This window comes from Mercurialis annua, linkage group LG7, assembly GCF_937616625.2.
Source record: "Mercurialis annua linkage group LG7, ddMerAnnu1.2, whole genome shotgun sequence".
Classification (NCBI taxonomy): domain Eukaryota; kingdom Viridiplantae; phylum Streptophyta; class Magnoliopsida; order Malpighiales; family Euphorbiaceae; genus Mercurialis; species Mercurialis annua.
The window spans coordinates 48548156-48575826 of record NC_065576.1 but is presented as its reverse complement, the minus strand read 5'-3'; the positions used below and the strand labels follow the sequence as shown (position 1 = coordinate 48575826).

The window sequence follows — 27671 nt, the reverse complement described above, 5'->3', positions numbered from 1 at the left end:
TACTCATAACTAACTCATGTTATATTTGGGTTCGATAAACAGCGAGGGTATATTGGTTTTGGGACCCTTTTTCCTTATAGTTAGAAGTCAAAAGTTTACACGTAACTATCAAAAAGCAAATGATGGATTAAATAGGATATTATTTTCGAACCTGAATCTCTGAAGAGGTGAAGATGATTATAATGCTTTAATTATCTTTTCCTTCCCGGTTAACCCCGGGTGGCGGCTCCATAAAATAATTTTAAAATAAATAAATTATGTTCTCCCACTCTTAAAAAACAGACTCCGCCAAAACCGTGTGGGTCCTCGAGCGAAATCTCGCGGGATCTCCACATATATTTTCTGTTTTAATGGGCTCCCATCAGGCTTAAGATTATATGCATGTAAACTTGATGGACTAAAACAGTAATTCGCCTTTACATGCAGTCTGGATCCTTTAGATTTAACACGCAGATTTTTTAGTCATTATATTATTACTAACTAAAATGTATCATTGTTTATTCTTGTTCTGATTTTAGAGTTTGTTTTTCTTTTTTTTACAAAGGTAGAATTTAGTAGTTAGATTTTTTATTTTTTTAAATCGGCTTAAAACTATTGGTTCTATTAAGACTCGAAGCTGAAATTTCAGAGATGTACTGGAGCGCTTTAGTCACATGGGCGAGGCCTCGCTGGCAATTTTTAGAGTATTTTTGTGTTTTGTATAAGTGAATTTTACAATTTTATGAAATTGATTTTATTCGGTTAGTTATTGGATATATTTATAATATTTTTTATGAATTTTGGAATTTTTTTTATATAAATTTTGTATTCTTTTTTTTACTTCTAATTATTATTTCAACCGTTGCAAAAACCTTTTAAATTTTTAAAAAGGACTCTAATTTTTTTTAGTTTATTTTTTTTTGACACTTAACTCTTCATCATTTTTGTCTGTGATTTTTTAAGCATTGGAGTTCATTTGCACCATTTAAAACTATTGAGGGTCTAAACGGCCAAGAAAAAACTAAAATGAGTTTATATACTCTTTATGAATAACTAGAAGGGTTATCTTGTACCTTCTACCTAAAGAAAATAAAAAATGCGTTATCTATTAATAGTCACCTTCTAGGGTTTAATTAGGGTTTTCTGCAACTAAGCAAAAAACCCTGTAATCCCCTGAACGAAAAATAAAAATTCGTTTCGATGTCAACCCGCGGCCGGTCACCGGAGTCACTCCTCGCCTCCGGCAAGAATTCCGACAAACTAAGCTTAGCAACACTACAATCAAAAATGAAAATAGACCCCGAAGGTTACGAAACGGAGCTAAATCTGTTGTACAGCCAATTCAATTCAGCAGTTGAGCTGTTTGGACAACAATCAACGCTCAGTTTTACATCGTTATCCTCATCGGGAAAATGTGCTGATCTAACTATAGCTAAAGAGCTCGCTGATAAGGCAATGTTTTTAGCTCAAATGACGCCGTTTTATCCTAAGCAACTCGCTGAGTTCCCGCGTCAACTCGCTGAATTTCTTAAATCATCTTCTAAATCACTTCCTTCTGGCCTTAGGTGTCATGTTTCTCAAGCTCTTATTCTTTTAATTAATCGGAAGGTACAATCCAAGAGCGTTAATTTCATGCAATGGTCGTTGTAGGAGTCTTTAATTATTACTTATTATTATAATTATTAAATATTCTAATATGTCAAACGCCTCATCACGAATGACATGACGCAACAATTGTGTTATCTAAGAGCGTTTATTTCATGCAATGGTCGTTGTAGGAGTCTTTAATTATTACTTATTATTATAATTATTAAATATTCTAATATGTCAAACGCCTCATCACGAATGACATGACGCAACAATTGTGTTATCTAAGAGCGTTTATTTCATGCAATGGTCATTGTAGGAGTCTTTAATTATTACTTATTATTATAATTATTAAATATTCTAATATGTCAAACGCCTTATCACGAATGACATGACGCAACAATTGTGTTGTATAATTTTGCTTTGTCGCACCAATGACATTGCAAAACAGGTTGCATTGTATAATTTTTCTTTGTTGCACGAATGACATGGCAGAATAGTTATGTTGTATAATTTTCAGTTGTTATAATATGAAATGTTGATGCGAGTTTTTTTATATATATTTATTCTTTTTTTTGTAGATGGTTAATATTAATGAAACTCTTGCATTGTTCATCGAGCTACAAACATTGGGAGATAGAAATCTGAAAAAATTGGCATTTTCGCATGTTATTCATAGCATTAGACGCATGAATAAGCAGCATAAAAATGATGCGAAGAATCGAGTTCTACAAAATATATTGTTTGAAATCCTACAGGTTTGTGTTTCTTTTCGAACTTCCTTTGGTATGAACTTATAGAATTATTTTTCTGATGGTTTGGAGGTTGTATTGTTATTCTAGCAAGAGGATGAAGGGAGAGCTAAGAGATGTTTAATCACATTATGTGAGCTTCATCGGAGAAAGGTTTGGTTTGATGATAGAACAGCAAATGCAATTTGCATGGCTTGTTTTCATTCATCGCCTAGGTATGCATTTTAGGTTTCATATAACTGTTGTGTGCTTTTCTGTTTCTTAGTTTACGGAAAATTTCTTCGTAAATGATATCTTCAGGATCATGATTGCTGCCATGTCGTTTCTTTTGGATTACGAGAAGGTTGAGGATGGTGATAGTGATGATAGTGATGGTGCAAGCAGTGAAGATGAATCAAAATCTCAGGTTCTTATCAGTAAAGAGGCTATTTATAAGGTCAGTACTCAATCGCATCCTCTAACCTGGCAATCATCCTCTGAAGTCAATGATTTAGTTGGTAACGGCATACCTATCCTTCTACTTATGTGGATGCTTGTAAAAGTCAGATTTAATTTCCATTTTATATAATTATTGGAACAGTGTTCTGTAAATTATGTACTCCCCTACATTTTTGTCCTTTAGATTTAGATGTTTTATACTCCCTTTTTCATACATGAAAGACTTGGGGCGTGTTTATACGTTGTGGATTTATTTGTTTCATTTTATATTTCAGGCAAATAATAAAGGCACTGTATGCAGTAAAAAGAAAAAGAAAGCAAAATTGCAGCGTGCTATGCGCAGTTTGAAAAGGCAGCAACGTCTTTCATCAGAAAAAAGCAGTTCAACTTATTATTCACCACTAAGCCATCTCAAAGATGCTCAGGTTTCTCATTATTGCAGTATAAATCTACATGTCTAATTATTATATATTATTACAAATCTGTCTGACTGGATGTGTAATTTTGCTTTTAGGGCTTTGCTGAGAAGCTATTTTCTCGACTTCAGACTTGCAATGAACGTTTTGAGGTAATTGCTTTTTGATAGTGTCTTGGCCTTAACCAAATCCTTATACATCGTGGACACATTACTTGCATTCAGCGATAGATTTTTGTTACCTTTTATAGCGGATTAATTTTATTAGATCATTATAATATTAGTTTCATGACCAAATTACTTGATGAAATGAATGTGGAAAACGAGAACCATTTTAACCTGTTTTTCTTAAGGTGATGCATTAGAACTTAGAAGTAACATGTAAATGCTATGCTGATTGTTAAACTTGATCTAACTTCAGGTTAAGATGATGATGTTGAAATTAATTGCTCGAACTGTTGGTCTTCATCAATTGATTTTGTTGAACTACTATCCTTACCTTCAGAAATATGTTCAGGTATGTCATGTAACTGAATTTTTTAAGTTATTAAACTCTTGATTGATAGAAATACAACTATAATGCTATTGTTTACCCGTTTCTTTCCTGGCCTAAATGTGCACTGGTCTTTGCAGCCTCATCAACGTCATATCACAAATTTACTTGCAGCAGCTGTTCAGGCTTGTCATGATATGGTAAATTTTTGCTTTCTCATAGATTATTTATACTGTCATTAACCATTATTCAGGTGCCTCCAGATGCCGTTGAACCATTATTCAAACAAATAGTAAATCAATTTGTACATGATCGTTCACGACCAGAGGTATTTATTTGAAGCTACTTTGTTATTCCTGCTATTTTCATTAATAGATGATGGTTTTGTCATTATCTTTACTTGCTTTTCGCAGGCCATTGCTGTTGGACTGAATGTGATAAGAGAAATTTGCTTGAGAATGCCTTTGGTAATATACCTATCATGTCATTTGTCTTCTGGACACTTTTTTCTTGAACCTTAACAACTCAACAGCTCATTGTCATTACTGACATTTTCAAGTCTGATTGATGCATCTCTGTTAAGTTTAATATGTGGTTAGATTCACTAATTACAACAATTTATGCCTCTTAATATATTGTATGTGGGACTCATTTTTCTTTCCGGTTTCTAGTTGATGACAGAAGATTTACTGCAAGATCTTGTATTATATAAAAAATCACACGAGAAGGCAATTCCAGCTGCAGCTAGGTCACTTGTGGTTTTATTTAGACAGGTATATAAACAACTGCCTTATTATTGTCCATCCGTCTATACGTCTCCGTTGTGTATTTTTTTCATGCAGGAATAAACAATTTTTGATGATTGATTTACTCTTTTCTTGCAGCTTTGTCCTTCACTATTAGTTAAGAAGGATCGGGGTCGTCCCATTGATCCGAAGGCAAAGCCAAAAGCATATGGAGAAGTTAATGTCTCCAGCGATATACCTGGGCTTGAGTTGTTACAAAATGATGATGAGGATAAAGACGATGATAACCATGATGAAATTAATGAGGATGTGGATGACGATGACTTGGCTGCCTCGGGTGATGAAGAAAATCAAATTTACAGTGACTGTACTGGAACTGAGGATGGTGATTTAGAAAATGACTCATTGGATGAAGATGAAGAGGACAATCTTGATGAAAATGACAGTGACAATAATGATAAATGTATTAATGAAAATGACAGTGATGATGATATTACTATTAACGAAAATGATCGCGATGCCAGCGATGGTAGCTTTAGTTACAATAACAGCGAAATGAGCGATGATGATGCAAAAGAACATGAAAATGCTAAGGGTTCTCATAGAACGGGCAAAAGGAAGTTCTCTGATTTTGATGGAAACCTTATTGCTGCTGATACGAGTCTTCGAGCGCTTAAGAATTTGACAGAAGAAAGGTTGAACCATAACTTATCTGATCCAACGGACGGCTTTCTTTCTAACGAGGACTTCAAAAAAATCAAGGAGTTGAAGGTAATATTATTAATCAGTGAATGTGGAAAAGAATGGTGTAATCTGCTTGCTACATAGGAAGCACCGTTACGTATTTTTTTTTTTTTGAGAATCATTACATAGTTATTTTATCTTATTTTTCTGGTAATCTTTGAGCATCTATTAGATTTATTAACTTTTATATGCTGATTTTTTAGATCTTTTGTATTATCAGGCGAAGAAGGATGCTAAAATTGCTTTAGTTCGGCAAGGAGTCAAAGTTCCAAACTCTGATCAATTAAGTCTTAAGCGAGTGGATCCTTCGAAGCTAGAAGTAAGTTCTTTATTTTTAATCTAGCGTTCTTGCTGATTGTACTATGCAGGACTTTCCATAAATAAAATTACTTATTCTACTTGAAAGTTTCCTGTCATAAATGCTACACTGTATTGTGATTTGTACTTGCATTATATAGGCTCATTTGCGGCATAAGCTAAGCAAGAAAGAAAGATTGGCACTAGTGAAAGCTGGGAGGGAGGAAACAGGGAAATATCAGGCTCGAGCTGTCGTTAAAAAGCAGAAGGTATTTCCAGTTTTTATTGTTTTTTCTTTTCATTCTACATTTTCGTATCTTTGCTTCAATTTGACGCTACTAGATTTCAATTGCATTTGATATTTTTACGTAAAAATTCGACTGCTTCTGAACTCAATGTCCGTTCCAATTTTGTAAAACCTGAGAATGTTGGCATCTGATATTTTTTTTCATGAAATCATTCTGAATATCTCTGAATCATATAATGCATGCTTGTAAGCATTTCAGAATTTGACTAAACATTTGAGATTTGCATTTTGTTAACAAAATACATTGGTGGATGAACAGACGGGTGGTAAAAGTAACCAGCAGAAGCAACACGAGAAGTTTATGCCCTCTGCGGCCAGAAAGGCCAGGGCTCAAAGAACTCGGACTGACAAAAAGAGAAAACAAGATCGCTCTGGCAAACAGTTTCGAGGGAAGAAAGCTTGGAAATGATCGCGTCCACAGATTTTCTTGTCAGCTTTTTTCTTTCTTTTTTATGTACTAGATTTATGCATAACATTTTTTCTTAAACAAAAGAAAAGAAATTATATTGCCTAAAATTAGCCTGTAACGGACGTCCAAATCATGAAAGCTACAACCCAAAATTTTGGATAAATTTTGAGCTATTATTTATGTATGACATTTGAAAAAAATTAATAAATGAAAAATAATTTATTTATATATTCTCATATTATATTTAAATGTTATTATATTTTTAAAATCTTTTTGTTATCTATTAATTGAAAAGGGAAAAAAAATAATAAGATAATGATAGTTTTAAATAAAAATTGCCAATTAAATTATCAAATTGTTTTAAATAGATACTAGTTATTCAATCAACATTCTTGCAAGCCAAAAATCTAAATATTTCTCGGCAGACAGTATAAAAATCAATTTTGGGTGGTTCATCTGTTTCAAGCATCATTTGAATAACTTTCCACTCCTTTCTATACGTTTCAGAAAAAATAATTGCCCATCATAAAAATGCATATTAATTTAATGATAATAATAATATTATTAATATACAACCGCAACCCGATTTTCAAAACACTACATCAGAAACCAGATTTTGAACTAAAATATATATATGGGACCTAACCAAAACAGGTTATTCTTCAAACTAAGCTTGAAGGTAAATCAGTTTTTTGGCCAAAAATATCAGGAATCATATCCCATTTCTTCTTCTCTCTTGCTTCCCAGTAACCTTCTATATATCGATAACACCCTTCTTCATCTTTCCGGAACCATCTCGGCTGCCAACCTCTTTCCTGCAACTTTCTTGCCTGCACCACAAAAAGAAGCAGCATTTCATCATTCTACAGAATTCAGACTATAATATCATCAATGCTTCAACTAAAACCGGGTTTGACGGAAATGTGGGAATCGAAATCCTTTACATATGTCGATTTGTGGTCAATTGTTAACGCTTAAGGTGCAAGTTAAATTATGTACATTTTGTTCTGCTCATAATAGCAGCTCATTACCAGCAAAAAGTAGATATGCCAATGTATACCTGTCTTTGTAACTGCTCAAGTCTTAACTTTTCCGAATTAGCCAACTCGTATTCCCCATTCTCTAGGTGTCTTTGGTCTGGTCTCAGTCTAGAGTCGGTGGGAGGCAATTTCTCGAACAAGCCAGGAGTGAGTTCGTTCAATGTTAATGCAAAAGGGGTGAGATTGTATCTTGTCTTGTTAACAGCTTTGTCTCTTTCCCAGAGCAAGACGGCTTCTGTCATTGGATCATACCCCTTCGGCTTTGTAGTTGGATCTCCTAGTACATAGTACATTGCTTCATCCCACTTACCAACCAACATTGCTACCTTCTCTCCAGTACTATTATCTTGCACAAATCCATGAACCTACAAGAAGAGCAATACTTGTCATGATGCCGTTGCAGCTAGAAGCAGTCTATTTTACACAAATGTAAACATTTACAGCTCTACTGAACCACCAAATAGATAAACACTCCATCCATAGATTGCGCCTTGCTTCTATCATTTTTGATTGAATCTTTATATTTTTTTCATATACATAGAGGTACTTGAACTATTTCAATGCAGCGAGAAACACAGGATGCATTTTGTTCAAAGTTGGGGATAGGAATGAAAGGAGATGGCAAGGAAATGGTTATTTTTAACATCATGTTTGGCTCAGTCACAGTGAGTTAGCGTAGTGTAGGAATTAAAATAGAATCAACATAATTTTTTTAAATTTTTTATTAATATATAATATCAAATTCATTATTTTTAAGCAAAACAGAATTGAATAGATAGTTATATGATAGATTAAATTTTTAATTGTTTAAAATCATAATTTTAAAAAAATTATGATGTAGTAATTACTAAATTTTGATTCGATTACCATATCATTAAAAAATTATTCCAAAGAGTAAGGGAAAAAATGAGTGATTTCCATTGAAAGGGTAACCATTCTCATTTCTAAATATTTTTTAATAAAACAAACATAAAAAGGGGAATTATTTATTAACCTTCCTTATTTTTTAATGAATCAAGCCCGTCCTTAGACTAGAATAAGTGGATTCAATTTACAGAAAAAAGAAAAACTTTCGCTCTAGTCACTCTCCAATATCAGCGCAAATGCAGATCCCGAATTTTATTTTTTTGATTATTGATGGACAGTCCAAAAAGTGGCCAGTTGTGCACAGTGCACCAAGCAGATATTCTCAAGCATGAGCATGTGAGGAAAATGTTAAAACAGCAACTTATTACTCATGATAATTTTTTATGAATTCATTTAACTTCATCACACGGATGTGAAAACTGTGTAACAGACTATTGTTTGAGCAGTTCAGAAAGTTTTAGGGCATAAGACACACCATTAGAAGAAAAAGAACCGTTAGTTGGGAAAACGTATGAGTTTGGGACAGAGAGACCTATAATATATTTGCATGAATTAAAATTACCTGATGAGGATTTCGGTCTATGATGGACTGCTCCTTGAACTTGAGCTTGCAAGAATACCTGCCACCCCCTTTGATGCGCATGGTACCATAGTGGTCACAGTAAAGTTTTCCAAGTATAATGTTGTAAATAGAAGTTGTGACCTTGCTCCACTGATAGGTATCACCATCCTCAAACTGTAGGGTAAGGATACCAACAGGATCAAGCTGAATAGATCGCCCCCAGAACTTCCCTTTGATATTGGAGTCAGCCCAAAATTTCCAGCCTCTTCCCTCACAATGACAAGCAACTATCATTGGATGGTGACTTACCTGTAAGCAAAACTGATGCATCAACAAAAACCTAAAGGACTATCTACTAACCAGTTACCACACAATAAACAGCGAAGGACAACAGTAAATTCATTTTCAATCCAACGTTGTTACAGATATTATTGCTCAGGAAGACCAAAACAAGCACCTTTTCTGAGAAGAAACGAAGTCCTTTATCTGGATAGTCAGCTTCATATGTCTCCCCAAGAAGCGGATTAAACGGTTTGCACTGTCGACCTTCTGTTGAGGCATAACCAGATACGGCAAAAGCTGCAATGTTCAGAATTCTCATCAAGTCATTTCCCTGCAATGTAAGAAAAAAGCCTCCCTAGTTATGCAAAATTAGAATGTTAAACCTTATACAATAGAAATACTGCCATAATTTTAACAAGCATAACACAATATCTGGTAGAGATAAAGCACACAGTCTTTTAAGATTAAAGTGACAAAAAGAGACTAGCTGAGGACTTAACCTGCTTTCCCCAAGCCAGTGCTCGATCAACCAAGTGTGAATATTCTAAATCCTCAAAGCATTTCTGCAGTGAAGATAGGGGTTCATTGAAATAAACAGGTAGACAAACTCCAGACAAGTCCTTTCCAATATTTTCTTTGATAATTGACCATAGCCCAACAGGCTTCTCTTTTTCCTTTGGTTCTGGCAAATTATCTCTTCTTTTGACATAAGGATATTTGATTGTCCTGATTTCCTTCTCCAACGCCCCATGCAAACGATCAGAAAAGAATGGGTCTTTATCATATATACAACCATTTCCCGTAGCTTCTCTGCTTCTGTAGGAAGCACTTCTTAAAGCGTCTGAAGACAAAAAATCATTCGTATCAAAAAATGCCCCATCATCCTCGTCTGTCTCAACATCTGCTCCATCTTGACTTTCATTATCAGCTTCAGAATCACTAAGACTGCCATCTGACATAACAGAATAGAAATCTGTTCCACAGAGAGAATATTTGTAATTCAGTAAGATACGAACATGGAAACAAACCACAACATTTTGCTGAAGAAGAAAGAAATTTTATGAGCATTTTGGCGAACTTTTTTTCTCGAGTAACTGACAACTTTCTTTCAGTTACAAAAGGCATTGTGCAAGCACTGATGAGAAAATAGCCAAATGAAGATAGACACAAAACTACATTAAATGAGTGAAATGCCATGTCCACCAGGCACTAAACACTAATTAAAAGAACATATATCTGTTAGACTTAGACTCCATAAAGTGCGCTTGGGTTCTAAGAGCAATATAATTATCGAACTACTTTTCTGATGTATAATACTCAAATTTTAAAGAATAATAAGCTGCCTCATGGACGTGCTTTTAATGAGAGCATTCTAACAAATACTCATATCTTTCCACATCATATGATATATTTTCGGACAAGTAGAATTGACCTATTACTTATAACTTATAAGCAACCAAAAGAGACATGTATGATGATGTTGAGATGAAATAATCCTAGAAGCATACTGACCACTTCTTCTGTTTGCTTGTCCACAATATGATTCCCGCTCTTTTGTTTCATCAACAACAGTAGTCTCCAGCTCTATTTTTTCCGCCTGCAGAACATGTTAAAAAGAATAAGTACTCTTTCAGCAATTTTCATCACCTGATCCCACAGAACATGCACAAAAGAATGTTTTTCTAATTATAGAAATTTCAACATAGCGCAAAAAATACCAGAATACAAATAAAATATAGATTGATTAATTATAGAAACTCAAAAAGGCACTACAATCAGCACTAATATTTTTAAGCAAAGATTACAGAAATTCTTATGAATCACAACAAAACAAAGTACCCCTTGGCACTTCAAGAACATAGCAAAACCCAGTATTTGAAGTAATGACACTGAGATTTCTTAGTCATAGGACAATTCAGTATTCACACAATTGCTTTGTTACGGGCCTATGGCTCATATGAATAAAAGCAATCAGAAAGAAACATATAAATATGACAGATAAAAGACAGAAATAAACCTTGGCAAGATAGAATTATATAACAGATTTTCATATCAAACACATGCTTCACTGATTGATGTGTGGAATCCAACATTCAAACAAACATTAATATTCTTGAATCAAAGATAATAAAAACAAAGCATAACAGATATAAAATGAAACACAAGCTCCCTACTTGATGTTGACTGCATTACAATTATAAGACATGAGTATCATGCTTGCCGATGCTCAAAATTAATTCTCAAATTGCATTCTAATGGAAAATAAAAGAATGGGGAATACCTCTAATTGCCTCAGTGTGTCTAGCAAAATAATGTGTTTACGTTGGAGTGCCTTCAGCTGATTTTGTAACTCGGAGACTTCTGAGAGCATTATTGACTCACAATTTTTGATTACTGGCTCGCCAATGCCTTCCTGTAACAGCCGTAATCTCAACTTTTCAGTGGAAACAACAACATCTTCATAAGGTGAAAAATCATTGCTTGACAATAATCTAGGAAAAAGATCTTTAGCAGCCTGCAGGGACTCAAGCCATGCTGCTCTATCCTCTCTTGATATACATCGTAAGTGAAGAGTTTTTGTTCCTGTGAAAATTGTAAGCCTTTTATCATCTGATTTGCTTGCACGAACAGAAGAAACCTGCAAACAAGTAACCCACATTTTATTCACAGTTGACCATGCAAACCATGGAACTGGATCTCATGGATAATGGACAATTACGGGGAGACAATTATGCTATGCAAACCATGAAATTGGAGCTCATGGATAATGGACATTACGGGGAGACAATTATGCTATGCAAACCATGAAACTATAACTCATGGATAATGGAGATTACGGGGAGATAATTATGCTATGCAAACCATGAAACTGGAACTCATGGATAATGGAGCTTACGAGGAAACAATTACGCCCATATCATACAGTAGACAAACAGCACCACATACAAATTGTGAGTCCTAAGGGAACGTGAAAGATTGGAATATTAAATCAAGCAGCAAACAAGTTATTTAATGCTCGAGGTACATACTATGAGCATAAGAAAAAATCAAGTTAAGCACCAAAAATAAATTTTGCAGCACTTGAATAACAGTATAGCATGAAAGAAAAAAGAATCATCAGACACTGATTTAAGCAAGCAATAACTACCAGCACATGGAGATGCACGATCCTAATTCACTAGTGTTCTACAGACAATTGCAATAGCAAGCAGCAAATACGTTTAGATGTTCCAGAACATCTCTTTAGTAGTTTTGACCTTTTCAATCATACAATCAACTCTCATAAGTTAAATTCCAGTTATTATCATCACTTCTCTTTCAATAAACATAGATGCCAGAGTCAATCTGGCATCGCTGAACATCAAAAGGGGTCACTTGCCAGCTAGGTACCAAGGACACTTCACTAAACTTTCCCACTTTGGAAACGAGTCGAACACTTAGCGTTTCAGACACAAAACTTCAATTTTAATGTAGGAAACCTTAAAATAACGCCATTTCACCGTGAGCATGTCCAAGTGTCCAAATGTCCCATATATAGTCCCGTACCACCTAGCTAGCCAGCAAAATAATCATGCTAATTTTATATTATTTTATTTTTAAACGATGAATGTAAATCATCATAATAAGACTTTTAGCTTAACAAATCACTAATAATAGACTCCAAATCAACAATAAACAAATCAAAAAACAATTTAAAAAAACAATCACATAAGAAAAAACAAGACTAGTCAACAAAATAAACCCTGCATTTAGAATTAAAAAACTGAAACTATTACCTTCAAATGAATTTCTCCGAATGGCTTACACTGTTTAGCTTCAAATCTATTACTATTACCACTACTATTACTATTCCAATTAGCCTTCCTCAAATACCTAACAGATTCATCACCAATAACCCCAACATCCTTCTCCCTAGCCGGACTGGTTAAAATCTTATACGGTCCATGAATTTTATAATACGACAACACTCCATCCTCCAGTAAAAACCACCGCGGCCGCCATCCTTTCCCGTAATTCACCCATTTATACAAAATTCCGGCCACGGAACCGCCGCTTCCGCCTCCACCGCCGACGCCGCAGCTGCTCAGACTGTAATCTCTAGCTCCGTCAGTAATTAGCTCATCAGAAGCGAAATCGTGATGATTTCCGAAACCTGATAGTCTATCTAAATCTGTACTAACTGACGACACCTGCGCTGAAAAACTAGGCTTAGATGCGTGATAAACTGATCGGCTAGTACTAAAATTCTCATGACCTAATTGATTCTGGCTGACGGATTTTGCTACTACTGGATTCGGATTTGCTCGATCTTTATCTATGGAAACCGGAGCAATGCAGCAGAGCGGATTCATTTAGATCCGAAACGGAGTGTAGTAGGATCCGATCGGAGCTGGAAATGCCTTAAAAAACAAGCAGTAGTGCTTAAACGGTGCCGTTTTTGTTAATGCGGTATCGGAGGTGACAACGGTTAGGAGTGGGAAAAGAAACGTTTCGGAGATGAGAGAAACGGCACGCGGATCTAGAGAGAGTGAATGCGGAGAGTAGAGGAGGCAGTAGGGGAGTAGTAGTGGACAGTGGGGGGTGTAGGTTAAGCGTAAAGAAGCGCATGATATGTATTAATGCATGAAAGAAGGTAATGATTATTGTTGTTGACAGACATGGCTAACGTGCGCTTTCTATTTCCATTAATGGAGTACAAAGAAGGAAGAAGTTAAACTGTATTTATTTATGGGCCTGATGGCCCATGGATTTCCTGAAAAGGTTGTTTGAAATGACTTGTTGGTTGCCTACAATATATAATTCTCTTTGTGATGCTTTTATTATTATTATTATTATTATTATTATTTTTGAAAATTATTATCACTTTCTAAAAGATCAAATCATTTTGTAAATTTAATATTGTGCTTTTATCAATTACAATAAAATATAATTTTATAATTATATAAGAACATCTTCACTTCTGTGTCAAATACTCTCACAATGCTATAATTTAATATTTAAAATAAAAAATACATCTTCGTTGCTATGCTATCTCATGTGCTAAATGTGATATATGTTAAAACTTGTGCTAAATTTGTTAAAAAGTTTAACATATGCCATATTCTAATGCATATCTAAATTATTACAAATTTGTCATAAAAAATTATAATCACGTGTGAAATTTATTTATTTATATTTTTTTTTAGAATTTGGCTGTTATTTTTCCTATTTTCTCTCTATTATTTTTTCACAGGCTTCGTGCCCTTCTTCTTCTACCTATCGTTTTTTTTTTCTTTTAATTAATATTTTTATAAATTAACAATAATGGAAGAAATACTATAAAATAATAAAGAATATGAATTCAACAAGATGGGTACTGCTGTTCTTCTTGTGATGTTCTTTTTTGTGATTTGCAAAAAGAGAATAAAATAATTTAAATGATAGATTATCACTAAAGGAGGACAATTAGGTTTTGATGAAAAATTAAGATTACACGGCGAAACATCTAATTAACTTTTAAGGTCCATATATTTAAAAATGGTTGAATATTTATGATTATTGAAAATTTAAAATGAAATTAGTTGTAGAAATATAGATTTAGCATTCCATTTAGCATTTTGCAATGGAGTAAAATTTAATGATGTAAGATATATGTCGAATTATGGGCTAATAATCACCCATGGCACCTCAACTTTAGGGGTACGGGCGCTAAACCCCCTGAAGTTTAAAAACGGGCGCTAAACCCCCTAAACTTTGTGTCGGCGCTCACTAAACCCCTTTTGGACGAAAATACCCCCGGCGCCGTCTTTTGTTTGACGGCTGTCTTTTAAAACAGAAAAAAAAAAATTGACAGCACCAAGTGTCAGTTGACACGTCATCAAAAGACAAAAAAAAATAAAAATACCCAAAACACCCCTAAATATAATATCTGATAAAATAAAAAAACCCAACCACTCATTCAAAACCCAACCACCCATTCAAAACCAACCCATCACTGATTTAACCATCGCCGCCACCCGACCACCACCGGAAAATTTTCCGGTTATCTTCTCCGAGTGAATGATGACCGGAAAATTTTCCGGTCACCAAAATAAACGGATCTGCAGATCTGTTCTTGAGGAACAGATCGCACGATCTGTTCCTCAAGAACAGATCCGACGCGGGTCTGTTCTTGAGGAACAGATCCGCGACGGATCTGTTCTTGAGGAACAGATTCGGAAGATGGCCGGAAAAATTTTCCGGTCATCTTCAATAGAGAAGATGACCGGAAAATTTTCCGGGGGTGGTCGGGTGGTCGGGTGGTCGGGTGGGTGTGGTCCGGTCGGGTGGGGATGGTCCGGTCGGGTGTTGGGTTCATCTTTTAATTTAGATTGGGTTGATTTATTTATTTTGTCTTTTTCTAAATTAAATTGAGGGTATTTTAGGTGTCTGAAATTTTTAAGGTATAATTCTGACGTGTCAGATGATATGACAGTGTCAGAATTTTTTTTTTAAAATGTCAGTTGACTGAAAAAACGGCGCCAGGGGTATTTTGGTCATATTTCGTCCAAAAGGGGTTTAGTGAGCGCCGACACAAAGTTTAGGGGGTTTAGCGCCCGTTTTTAAACTTCAGGGGGTTTAGCGCCCGTACCCCTAAAGTTGAGGTGCCATGGGTGATTATTAGCCCGAATTATGCTATTTTTTGTGTTAAAAATAGCACAAATAATACAACATGCAATGAAAATGCTTCAGCAGTTTAATATTTATTTGTAGTAGTATTGATCTATTAATACTTTTCTAAGCTAAATATTTGCATTCTTTATCTATTAATACTTTTATAATGTGACTTTTTAATCATATTTATACTTATTGATGTGAAGATTTAAATTTAATTTTATATTTAAAATTACATGTGTATTTAAAAATTAGTCCGAGTCTTTATAAACATCATTTATGAATTGAGTTTGAATAATAAATATTATACTGACCTTTGACCGAACTAAAAATTGTATGTACAATTTTCAAGCCCAATTAAATCCATCGCGATTTCGACCAAATCTGACACATGGTCATATATATCTGTAACACAAACTTTTGTGTAGATAATAAAATTTATTTTTATATTATTTTTATATTTATTTATCATTTGACAAATGATACAAATGACATTTGTATTCATTTTAACTTTATGACAACCATGAGTTATAAGTCAAGTAGTATAAGTATTGGATAAAAACTCTGATAGGTCGTGAATTTGATTATTCTCATAAATACTTTCTCCTCCTCAATTAATAAATAAAAAATATCTTATGTAGAAAATAAACTTTATTTTTTCTCCTCCTGGACACTTGGTATAGTGTGCCAAATATAAAATCAATTGCATGCACATAATTAAAGACAAAAGTAAATTATATTGTAAGAACCAATGTCAGTTATATTTGATGTAACAAGTTCTTTTGGAGCTTATGAATCCACGAAAATCCATATATTTGGAAGATTGTCGAACCTTAATATATAGAAATAATTTTAATTTTTTATTAGTTGAAAATAATTCCAAAATTCGAAATCATTCTAAGTAACTAATTTTGAACACTGTTATGAAATGAAAACTGAAATAAGAAAAAAAAACAAAATTTAATTGAATGTGATGAACATGTAAAATTACATTTATATAATTAATCAAATTTTCATATATATATATATATATATATATATATATTTAAAAATATTCAATTTAAATATGAATAAATTTATATATGTAAATTAAACAAAATATATTAGAGGAAATTACACCATTTACCAAAAAAAAAAAAAAATTACAAAACTACATGTTAACTTTTTTCATTTACAAAAATCTTAATAATATTTACGAAAGTACAAAAAAATAAAAAATAATATCAAACATGCAGTGTATATTGTGGTTATAATGTCAGTATACTAATAAACTAACATTATATCAACATTATATCAATATTATACCAAAATTGTACCAACATTATACATACTGAGATATTATTAATATTAAATAAAAATTTACCAAAATTACATCAAATAGTATACTAAAAATTAAATTAATAATATACCAAAATTATACCAACAGTATACCAAGAGTGTACACATCAAAATATACTGAAATTTTATTATTACATCAACATTACACCACATCGCATACTAAATATTAACCTAACAATATACAAACTCTCTAGTTCATTACCAACTATAGTGAAAAATACATTTAAAAAAATATACATGTTATCAACTAGAAAATATATACTCCCTCCGTCCCGTTTAAAAAGTCCCATATTCCATTTTGGGATGTCCCATTTAAAAAGTCCCATTACTATTTTTAGAATATTTTTTCATTGAATACCCTATTTTACCCTTATTTTAGTCATTTTAAAAGAGTTCTATGGAAAATTCCACTATCATTAATAGGGGCAAAACATGAAAAAACAGGAAAAAACAAGAATAATTAATGTTTTCTTAATTTGTGTGTAAAGTCAAATGGGGCTTCTAAAGTGGGACGAAGGAAGTATAAAAAATTTATAATCGATATACCGAAAATATACTGAAATTATACCAATAATAAACCAAATATTATTTTTAAATTATCTGATTTATAGTTTTAATATTCCAAAATTATACCATAGTTATACGACATTATATAAATTGTACTTTTATAATTAATTTTCATTTTTTGGTACTTTTATTATTAATTTTAAATCAGTCATATTTTTATAAATAAAAAAAATTTACAGGTACTTTTATAAATATTTTTAATATTTTAAGTATTTTTAACATCGTCCCAATATATTAATCTAAGCTGAACTTGCATTTACAAAATTAAGCTCAGCTGGTAGGCCCAAAATTTATAGAGCCCAATCCATAAATAGGAACAAGAGCAACCCACCACCGACCTGCAAGGATTGGTGCACCAACTCCATGTGTTAGCCATTTACCTAGCAAGACACTTGTCACGTGCCTTGATTGATTCAAATTTAACGTCATTGCACCAATAGGTAGCCAAAAAAAACTTATTAAAAGGACGAACTACAAAGATAAAAAAATTGCGTTATTCACTTAAAAATACTAATTGCGTTATTCACTTAAAAATACTAAACATTTATAATTTGTGTCAGTTATAGTTAAATCTTTTTAATTTAACAGATTTAGTTATTTTAGACATATTTTGCTTTTTCTGTAGCAAAAAATGAACCAAATCAGTTATTGCCATCTTGACATCCTCATCAGTCTTTATTTGATAAAACGTCGTCAAATTGAAAATGACAATTAAAGATGACACGACACAATCTAATGAGTTGAAAAAAGTTGATTGTAACTAATACAAATTGCAAATATTTGATATATTTAGATGAATAAATTAAAAATATTTACTCGATGATTCTTTTCCTATTAGTTAAATTAGTGTCTAGAATTAATAATTTTATATCTCTAATCATTGTCAACAAAAAATCTGTCACTATTGGATGCTAATAAACATTTACCTTGGCTAACTAAATTCTTTTAGAGAAGTATTTGTAAATAAAAATAACATAATAAATTTTAGAAATTTTCAATTTGTTGTTTTTTTTGTAAAACCCATCATGAAAGTTTTAAACTGATAAACTATAACTCATATGATATTAGCGCATAATAATATTTTATCAAGATCATGGGTTTAATTTCTCACTCAAACGCTACAAATTCTCTTATTTAATGAAAAAAATATTTATATAGACCAAATCAATCACGCCAATTCATATATTAAACCAAGGATATTTCAATAAAATGATAATAAAATTATAACAAACTTATGATAAATTTGTTTATATTTCTACGGTCTATTATAATTTTACCATCATTGCATGGAGTAGCAAAATGTGACTGTTTTAATATACAGATAAAAATAATAAAGGCAAAAGATATAAAAAAACTTTAATTTTTTTTCTTTCAAAAGTATAGATAAGTCTTTTTACTTTTTTAGGGCATAATTAAGTTCTAGTATTTTTAAAATTGAACAATTAAACCCTCATTGATTTTAAAATTGAACAAATAAACCCTTATAGTTTATTTTTGGAACACTTACCTACTCAAATTTTCGGTAAATATTTTAAACATTAAAATTATTTTTAAACTTTTTTCCTATATAATTATAAGACATATGTCAGTTATTAACGAGTGTAATAATGATGTTGGACAAAAAGAGTTATTTGTTCTCTTTAAAAACTAGTTTTGCATTACGTGCTATGCACGTGGCTCGTAACGTAACTCGTCAATGAACATATTAGTAAATTTATTATAATTATATCAATTTTTTATTTATATACTGAATTTATTTTTCTTTTTGGTTTTATAGTAATTATAATTAAATAATTAACTTAATTTTATAAATAATATTTAAAAATAATAAGATAAAAATTTAAATAATAATATATTGATCAAATACAGTATTTTAATTTTGTAGTTCAATTAAACTAAAAGATAGGTATTCCTACTAATTTGGAGACAATTTAGTTAATTTTTACATACTAAAAACTAAATTGGAGATAATTTAGCTATCTATTCTAATTAGGACTTTAATTGGAATAGCGATTAATTAAATAACTAATTAGTTAATGACTATAAAATTTTTATTTAGTAGTAAACTGAAAAGGATTATTCAATAAATTTGCCTGTTCCCCTCATCCGTGCTTTTATATAGTATAGATAAAGAGAATTTAATTATATCAAAAAAAAATAAATTATTTTTTTATAAAAACTACGAGTGTTTTTTTTTAACCTTTTGCGGACAATAAAAAATTTGAAATGTTTAATTTTCTAAAAGGAAACAAAATCCAGAAAAAGTTAAACCATTGGCAATATTACTACCGTCACGAAGATAAAAACAATCGTCGGTCCCACACAACTTGTACGAAAATCAAACGGTCGATAATTACATACTATACCGTCAAATCCAATCTGACCCACCCATCGCATTAAAATCAGAAAGCAATCCCACGAAACCAAATAAAAAAACAAGTCAGCCAGTCTTTTTTATTTCCGATTTGAGTTTCGATTCACACGAAAAGTATCCAACCCAAAATTTCATTCGGTTCATAAATCGTTCGTCTATAATTATTTACGCTCATGATAATGATAATGAACAGACCTTGTTTCATTATACGTCGCCGTTCGTCGAAATGAAATGGGTAGATTGTCGTTATTATTAACCACCACCTCCACCTCCACCGCCGCCACCAACACCGCCGCCGCCATCAACAACAACTTGAAGCTGACGTTTCAATTACCGGTGAGCGGTGGCTGTCACTTGCGATCCAAGTTTATTATTTTCCTCGCCAATTCACTTCTTTTTTAGACCATGATAAACCCTCTCTTTTTTTATACATCACAACCCCGCTTCTGTTTTTTACGCCGTTTCCATGGACCCCACCTCCCGACCTGCCGTCGTTATTGATAATGGAACTGGGTAATTTAATTTCTGCTGTTTTGTTTCTTAACTCACAGAAATTTTAGTTGCACTCTAGGTGTTCGACGAAATTCCCCACCGAATAATTTTGTTTATTCTTTGGTTTTTGATTGGGTTTATTGTTGTTTTGCAGGTATACTAAAATGGGGTTTGCTGGAAATGTAGAGCCGTGTTTTATTTTACCGACTGTAGTAGCTGTAAATGAATCTTTTCTAAATCAATCGAGAACGACTTCGAAAGCGAATTGGTTATCGCAGCATAATGCGGGGGTTATGGCTGATCTCGATTTCTTTATCGGAGATGATGCGATTTCTAAATCGAGGTCTAGTAATACTTATAATCTTAGCTATCCGATTAAACATGGTCAGGTTGATAATTGGGATGCAATGGAAAGGTATTGGCAACAGTGTATATTTAATTATTTGAGATGTGATCCGGAGGATCATTACTTTCTTTTGACGGAGAGCCCGCTTACTGCACCTGAAAGTCGCGAATATACCGGTGAGATTATGTTTGAGACCTTTAATGTTCCTGGGCTTTATATTGCCGTGAATTCCGTGCTTGCTTTGGCTGCTGGGTACACAACTTCCAAGGTTTGTTTTTAAGGATATTGCGGATTCCTTGATTTTAATCATGTATTTCCTACTAGAGTGTGGAATTGAATATTGTGTTATTGTGTATTCGACTGGCTTCCCCACAAGTTTTGGGAATTATGTTACTTGTTGAATATAAAGCTTTATAACTCAATTTGGACGTAGAAGTTAGAACTGATGATTGCATCTGTTTATGTTAGACATTTGGTATTTAAAGTAGTTGTAAAGAGTTGCTCTACTCCCTAGAGTGTTTTCACTAACAGTTTGTGGACAACTCTTCGCTTCTTTATAAGCTGACCTAAGTTAATTAATACCAAAGGTCATGTTTATATTTTTTAAAATCTAGCATTTAAGCATGCTGATCGGACAGATAAAAATGTGCAATTGCATCAACTTATTTTCTGGCATTTTTAGTTTAAAGGGCTGATGCCTGAGTATTTAGCCTGTTGAACATTATGGTTCAGGAGTATGACAGGATTGCATGAAGGTCTGTGATTATGTCTGTTTTGAAGACGTAGATATTTATTATGCCATGGGATTCATAGTAGAGTTATTATGCCAAGACAAGAACATGATTAAGCTTAATTCTAATTTAACTATAATGATCCTTGACTCTTAGACTTAGACTTAGTCCATGAAGGCAGTGGATACAGTATTATTGGCTTAATAGCACTATGATTTTATGAAGGATGCTGATTTGTTGAATATTGGTTTAATAAAAAGTTATCCTTGGTTCCTTTTTCATTTTTATGGTGTTACTGTTTAACTCAAATACAAGTACATATATCATGTTTGTAGTAATCAGCAGAATTATCCATTCTTTTGAGATTAACATTTAAGTATCTTCAGTGTGAGATGACAGGGGTTGTGGTGGATGTTGGAGATGGGTCTACTCATGTTGTACCTGTTGCTGATGGTTATGTTATTGGGAGCAGCATTAAGTCGATTCCTATAGCTGGAAAAGATGTGACTCTCTTTATTCAGCAGCTCATGCGGGTATATTGTCCAATTTTGCTCACTTTAGACTCATTTTCTTATCAGCTCATTGTCGGGTTTCATATCTTTTATGCGTGATGGTATGGAGACCACAACTTAGTTATTGACTTGAATTTTTATTGAGAAACATTTACATATGCAAATTGCAAAGTTATAAGTTCTTAGCTTGGAACTTGTCTTTTACCAATTGAAAAGACCATATAGTCGATGTCGGGAGGCACTGATTGTGTGCTGGAATTGGTTATTTTGCTTTTAAAAGCTTAAAAAAATACCCTTACGGAAGTTAATAAGCATCTTCCAAAATAACGCTTATAACTGTGTAAACTTGTAGTGTAGAATAGTTGCAGCTTGTATAATAATATCTAGTTCCTGTTGAAATTGTTTCTTCTAGGAAAGAGGAGAGAATGTACCACCAGAAGATTCATTTGATGTAGCACGAAAAGTGAAGGAAATGCATTGCTACACTTGTTCTGACATTGTTAAGGTGATTTTTGCCTCCCTTTTTATTTTGAGAATCATAGTTTTGTGATACACTATTTTTGCAGATTATTTTAATGATTAAGGTGAAAAATATAACTGTGAATTCCAACTGCTCCAGGAGTTCAACAAGCATGATAAAGAACCAGCCAAGTACATTAAGCATTGGAGAGGTATTAAACCTAAAACAGGGGCTCCATACTCCTGTGATATCGGCTATGAACGTTTTCTTGGTCCTGAGGTTTGTTCTATCAGTTTTTTTTCAGACCTTTTCTTATTGTAGTGGCCTTAAATTTTATTAAATGACTTCGCGTATTTATCTTGTAATTTTGTTGATTAGTAATAGATGGCCGGCCGATGCCAATACAATGTTGTTTGTTTCCTTGAGCAATGCCTGGTATGTTTTGTGAACTAACTATATCAACTAATGGCTTTATGAGAAGTTTCCACATGAAGCTGTACATTTAATTCCTGGACAGAAAACGAACCTATAGTTTTTTCCTGTCCACCATTATTTTTCCTAGTAATGTCCATTTTGCCAGTTACTTTTTATACTGTAGTTCTACTTCTAATAGCTTTCTCTTAAGCTTGAAATCATTGTTTTAGTAGGATCAAAATTTCCTTTACCGAATAACATGGTAATGCATGTAAAATCAAATGTTACTTTACATATATCTTTTCTACTAGTTAAATTTTGGACCTTATTCTCTTTTACAACTTACAACTACAAATAGAGGAAGGCGATTGACAGTAGTGTTGCATGTGAAGACACCTCTATAGTGTAAATCAAACATTGATTAAAAACCAGTGAACTTTGCTGGTTGCTTTCTTCTTTGTCTAAATTGTTCTGTAGAATGTTCTGATGTTTTGTTAACTTGCTTTCCAGGTTTTCTTTAATCCTGAGATTTATAGTAACGATTTCACCACTCCTTTACCATCTGTGATAGACAAGTGCATTCAGTCTGCACCAATTGATACAAGGAGGGCTTTATATAAGGTGAAGTTCATATATGTTAAGAAGCAAATGGTGTCCCTGAAACGAAATATATTATATGAGCAGTGAATTTGTATCCCAAACATCTGAAACACTCTGAAAATTCCTTAATGAAAACATATATCTTTTCAAAATTCTGGATGTTATGGATCTGTCTCCTTTTCCCAGTTCTTTCCGTACTTCTGTTTGGCTGATGTTCTGACCACTTTAAATACTTAGGACCAGAGTCTTTAATTTTCTTTTTCCACAGACTACCACTTATTGATCAGTTGACACTTGACACCCATTCAGATGTTGCTATATTCGGTTTTCTCGTCTTCTTTTTTAATTGCTGTTAATTTTATATTTTCTTCTTCAGAATATTGTGTTATCTGGGGGTTCAACCATGTTCAAGGACTTTGGTAGAAGGTTGCAACGTGATCTAAAGAAAATTGTGGATGCTCGAGTTCTTGCTTCTGAAGCTAGACTAAATGGCGAGATAAAAGTAAGCATTTCGAATTTTATACAATTTTTTTCATTTTCATTTCTGACTAGCTGGTTTTAAACAATGCAAGGAGTCTGATCATTTCTATTTTCTGAGTTTCCAGGCACAACCCGTGGAAGTAAATGTAGTCAGCCATCCTATTCAAAGATATGCTGTTTGGTTCGGAGGTTCAGTACTTGCATCAACACCTGAATTTTTTGCGGTAAGAATTTCTATGCCCTATTGGACATATTAATTTCTACTGCATATATTCCATAAGATTCTGCAAGAACATGAGCCACTCGATTCCCTCGTTTTGCTTTGTTGATTATTTTGTCATCTATTTATCTACTGAGTATCTTTCGGATAGGGCTCTTTGATGTATGCCTAGGAGTAGAAGAAACTTTTGTGGTTTGAATTTTGCATTTGAAAATTAACTCTTTATTTTTTTATAGGAGCATTTCTTGATTTTATTTTGCAAGAAAAGATAAATTGACCAATTGTAGGTGCTTTTGCTGCTGGACTAGTTGAGAATGAAAAAGAACATCAGTTGCGTGCTGCTTTAGATGGGCCTATTTAGTACTTATAGTGCTGTGGTCATCTTTCTTGGCTGTATTCTTTCTTATTCCAGAAAGGCATAATATTTTGCATTTTCTTGATTAAGGTTCTTTGGTTTTAGAACCTAATGGCTTCTAAAGCTGCTATGTCGGGATGGATTTGGAATTCATATTTGCTGTTGAATTAAGTATTAAATTATGTGATTTTGATAGTGAAGATAACAGAGCTGGTGAAACATGTTTTATTTCCTCGTTTTCGTGGTTGGTTTGCTTTGTTCTGTTTTTATTGTTGCCGTAAACGATTTAAGCTTCCATCCTGTTTAAATAGTCAGGCAGTAGAATTGAAATTATTGTATGCTTCCATGTTCAGGCTTGCCATACAAAAGCAGAATACGAGGAATACGGAGCCAGCATTTGTCGTACAAATCCTGTTTTCAAGGGAATGTATTAGATCGAAATTTGGAGATGATTGAGCAGGCATTTTCAGTTAGCACAGCTCAATGACAATCATTTTTGCATCAATTCTTCGCGTTCCTTGAGCCATCTTTACGCGCTCATCCGTATTCATCGGTTGCAAGAGGCTGTGTCGGATATGTAATGTTGACCAAGAGTGGAACAGAGAAGATGCATTCCCTGGTATTGATTCATTCATTGATTACCTGCAGTCTCTTAAACTCTATATGTGCAGATGATCATGTCACTATTAGGAACTGTGATTTAGGCAAAACTCAGTTTGAGCTGGTTTTTAGGTTTCAGCTCAGTTAGATTATGACTACATTTTTCTTTATCTTTCTCTTTGTGGATAGCACCAAATATATTCATTCGTTTGTATAATTAGTAAAATTATATGGTACCACTAATTGGAATTATAAATTTTGTTTACTTTTTCACTCTGTTTTTTTCTTCTGGGTATTATATGGAATATGGATTGCCTGTTTTATCATTTCCCTTTATTTACTAATGTCCTTAACATAGACGGAAAATTTATAACATCTGTGCATTTTCTTTTCGGAGTTTTTTCTAGATTTTATAATTATATCTAGTGTTTTAATTTTTAATTTTTTAGTTATTAATGTGCTAAGACTATCTCAACCCATATCTATAATACGAGAAATACACTTTTCCTCATTCCAACTCGCATGTATTACACGACCTATTTTAGTTTTTTTTTTTTTTTGAGAGAACCTATTTTAGTTTTTATCAAGAATAAGTTTACACAATTCACACAAATCAATATTTTAGATAATCTTTTTTTAATTATATTAATTTATACTATTAATTTTTAACATATCCAATTTAGCCTAAATTTGCATTGTATAGCCATCATATTTTTAACAATTTAATCTAAAATATATATTTTATTTAAAATATTTTTATTAGTAAATGTAATTTAAATATTAAAACTACAATACATTAAAAAAAATTAAATAAATATTACACCTAAATGGAAGGACCAATACTATATATTGAAATGATAACAGATGATAATGTGGTTATGCATTCAAATTAAATTGAACTCCCTAAGGAGACTCAAATAATTTCGCACTGGTAATGTAATGATTATTATCGGAAAAAAAGAGAGGCTCTTTTGTCAACAAAATTAACTATATTAACTAATAGTTTGAGTTTTGGGAATGATAAGATTTGGGGTAAAGTTTGGCGTTTGAAAGTTCCGCGTCACATTAGAAATTTCTTGTGGAGAGCTACGTCGGGTTACTTGCCAACGGCGGATGCACTTGCTAGAAGGAAAGTCTTCGTCTATGATAACTGTAGAAGTTGTGCAGCTGCTCCTGAATGTGCCCTCCATGTTCTGAGGGACTGCAGTTTTGCGACAGAGGTATGGCAGGCCTCGTTGCTTCGGGTTCAGCTGGGAGTAGGTGATAGTGTGTTTGAATGGGTTCTTAGATGGCTTGAGGTGTTATCAGAGGAAGAAGCTTGCATGGCGTGGATGCTTTGTTGGGGTCTTTGGAGGAATAGGAATGAGTTGGTCTGGGCGAATAAATCGCTGACTGTTGCTGCGGTCTTAAATAATGCTGGGCATCAGCTAGCGGCATGGAATCTGGCTAACTTCGGGCGGGGCGATTTGCGTGAAGTAAGTCTGCTGAAGGAGGATGGCTCGGCCAAATGGTGTGCTCCGGCGGATGGTAACTTGAAACTTAACGTTGATGCTGCGTGTTTTAGTGAGAGTAGGTCGATGGGTGCTGGTTTGATCATGAGAGATAGTTCGGGCAGATTTATTCAATTTCGATCCATTAATCTTCGAGGTGTTGTTTCTTCTCGGTTAGCCGAAGCTTTGGCAATTTGAGAAGCGCTGAGTTGGGTAAAAGGGTGGCAGCATGTTGTTGTAGAGTCCGATGCTCTTGAAGTCATTTTGGACATTAAGAATCCAAAACGCATTTTGTCAGATATTATTATAGAGGATTGTATCGAACTAGAGAAATAGTGTAGTAATTTATCTATTTTTTTCGTAAGGCGATCTGCGAATCAAACTGCGCATTTGTTAGCGCGTTATGCCAGCTTCTTGTCAGGCCATCAGGATTGGTTTTCCAGTTATCCTGAATTTCTTACAAATGTCATTGCTTTTGATTTAATATAATGAGATTTTTTAGCTTAAAAAAAAACTAATAGTTTCAGTTGCTATTTAGAAAACCATAGTAATTAAGTGATTTTAATGTTTGATAATTTTAAAATCAAAAATAAATTTATATATATTTCAACTATCAGTTGCCTACTTTAATAAAACATGTTAAATAATTAATTAGTCACATATTTAATAAAATATTACTATTCTTTTAACTAAACAATAAATTTTTTAAATATATAATTAAAATAATTTTTTAATGCGGAAAAAAGGGAATAACATTACCTACAAACTAACCATTATTATTTATGTAAATAATCCTGTAAATTGTTCCAAGATAATAACAGTTAATAATAATAATGTGCGGTAATTTCCTAAAATACATGTTTCGGTAACTTATTTACACTTTTACATCTCAGTTTTTGACTTTTCTTTCCTGACTTTTTTTATTTACGAAAAATACATTTTTTTTAATTTCACAAATACCTTTTTTCGGTTTTCACCCAATTTCGGTTTTTGGTTTTTATGGTTCACTCGACCGAACCGACCGATGCACAACCCTTCAATTTTTAATAATTTATTCTTTTTTTATAGATTTCTTTCCTGAATTTTTTTTATTTTTTACTGTATTTTTATAGTTTATACATATAGTGTTTTTATAGTGTAT

At 32.9% G+C, this 27671-nt stretch overlaps 3 protein-coding genes across 3 annotated transcripts; 2 read left to right on the top strand and 1 right to left on the bottom strand.

Moving 5' to 3' along the window:
- The first annotated feature begins 1109 nt into the window (after positions 1-1109).
- On the top strand, positions 1110-6393 carry LOC126655228 (uncharacterized). The gene is made up of 15 exons (XM_050349298.2): positions 1110-1587; positions 2148-2324; positions 2409-2533; positions 2619-2754; positions 3032-3181; positions 3271-3324; positions 3593-3688; positions 3805-3864; positions 3918-3992; positions 4078-4131; positions 4336-4437; positions 4549-5181; positions 5375-5473; positions 5613-5720; positions 6018-6393. The coding sequence occupies exons 1-15, from the start codon at positions 1180-1182 to the stop codon at positions 6165-6167; spliced, it is 2427 nt and encodes an 808-aa protein (XP_050205255.1). The 5' UTR covers positions 1110-1179; the 3' UTR covers positions 6168-6393.
- Positions 6394-6690: 297 nt separating this feature from the next.
- LOC126655226 (oxysterol-binding protein-related protein 1D) lies at positions 6691-13614 on the bottom strand. The gene is made up of 8 exons (XM_050349294.2): positions 12695-13614; positions 11200-11556; positions 10431-10515; positions 9419-9891; positions 9094-9249; positions 8637-8945; positions 7228-7572; positions 6691-6997 (listed from the first exon to the last, which is right to left on the bottom strand). Exons 1-8 carry the CDS (start codon positions 13268-13270, stop codon positions 6830-6832), a joined length of 2469 nt encoding a protein of 822 aa, XP_050205251.1. The 5' UTR covers positions 13271-13614; the 3' UTR covers positions 6691-6829.
- A 6239-nt stretch (positions 13615-19853) lies between these two features.
- LOC126655857 (actin-related protein 3) lies at positions 19854-25313 on the top strand. Its single transcript, XM_050350195.1, has 9 exons — positions 19854-20343; positions 20477-20936; positions 21786-21932; positions 22324-22416; positions 22531-22650; positions 23296-23406; positions 23762-23887; positions 23991-24089; positions 24794-25313. The coding sequence occupies exons 1-9, from the start codon at positions 20297-20299 to the stop codon at positions 24872-24874; spliced, it is 1284 nt and encodes a 427-aa protein (XP_050206152.1). The 5' UTR covers positions 19854-20296; the 3' UTR covers positions 24875-25313.
- Positions 25314-27671: the final 2358 nt, after the last annotated feature.

Bases quoted from the DNA above. Each gene is read 5' to 3' on its own strand.
- LOC126655228 (XM_050349298.2), top strand. From the start codon at position 1,180: ATGTCAACCCGCGGCCGGTCACCGGAGTCACTCCTCGCCTCCGGCAAG. The intron at 2,325-2,408 runs GTTTGTGTTTCT...TTGTTATTCTAG, and splicing joins TATTGTTTGAAATCCTACAG to CAAGAGGATGAAGGGAGAGC. The intron at 5,474-5,612 runs GTAAGTTCTTTA...TGCATTATATAG, and splicing joins TGGATCCTTCGAAGCTAGAA to GCTCATTTGCGGCATAAGCT.
- LOC126655226 (XM_050349294.2), bottom strand. From the start codon at position 13,270: ATGAATCCGCTCTGCTGCATTGCTCCGGTTTCCATAGATAAAGATCGA. The intron at 11,557-12,694 runs GTAATAGTTTCA...ACTTGTTTGCAG, and splicing joins TCGGAGAAATTCATTTGAAG to GTTTCTTCTGTTCGTGCAAG. The intron at 9,250-9,418 runs GTTAAGTCCTCA...CTTACATTGCAG, and splicing joins CACTGGCTTGGGGAAAGCAG to GGAAATGACTTGATGAGAAT.
- LOC126655857 (XM_050350195.1), top strand. From the start codon at position 20,297: ATGGACCCCACCTCCCGACCTGCCGTCGTTATTGATAATGGAACTGG. The intron at 20,937-21,785 runs GTTTGTTTTTAA...AAGTATCTTCAG, and splicing joins CTGGGTACACAACTTCCAAG to TGTGAGATGACAGGGGTTGT. The intron at 22,651-23,295 runs GTTTGTTCTATC...CTTGCTTTCCAG, and splicing joins AACGTTTTCTTGGTCCTGAG to GTTTTCTTTAATCCTGAGAT.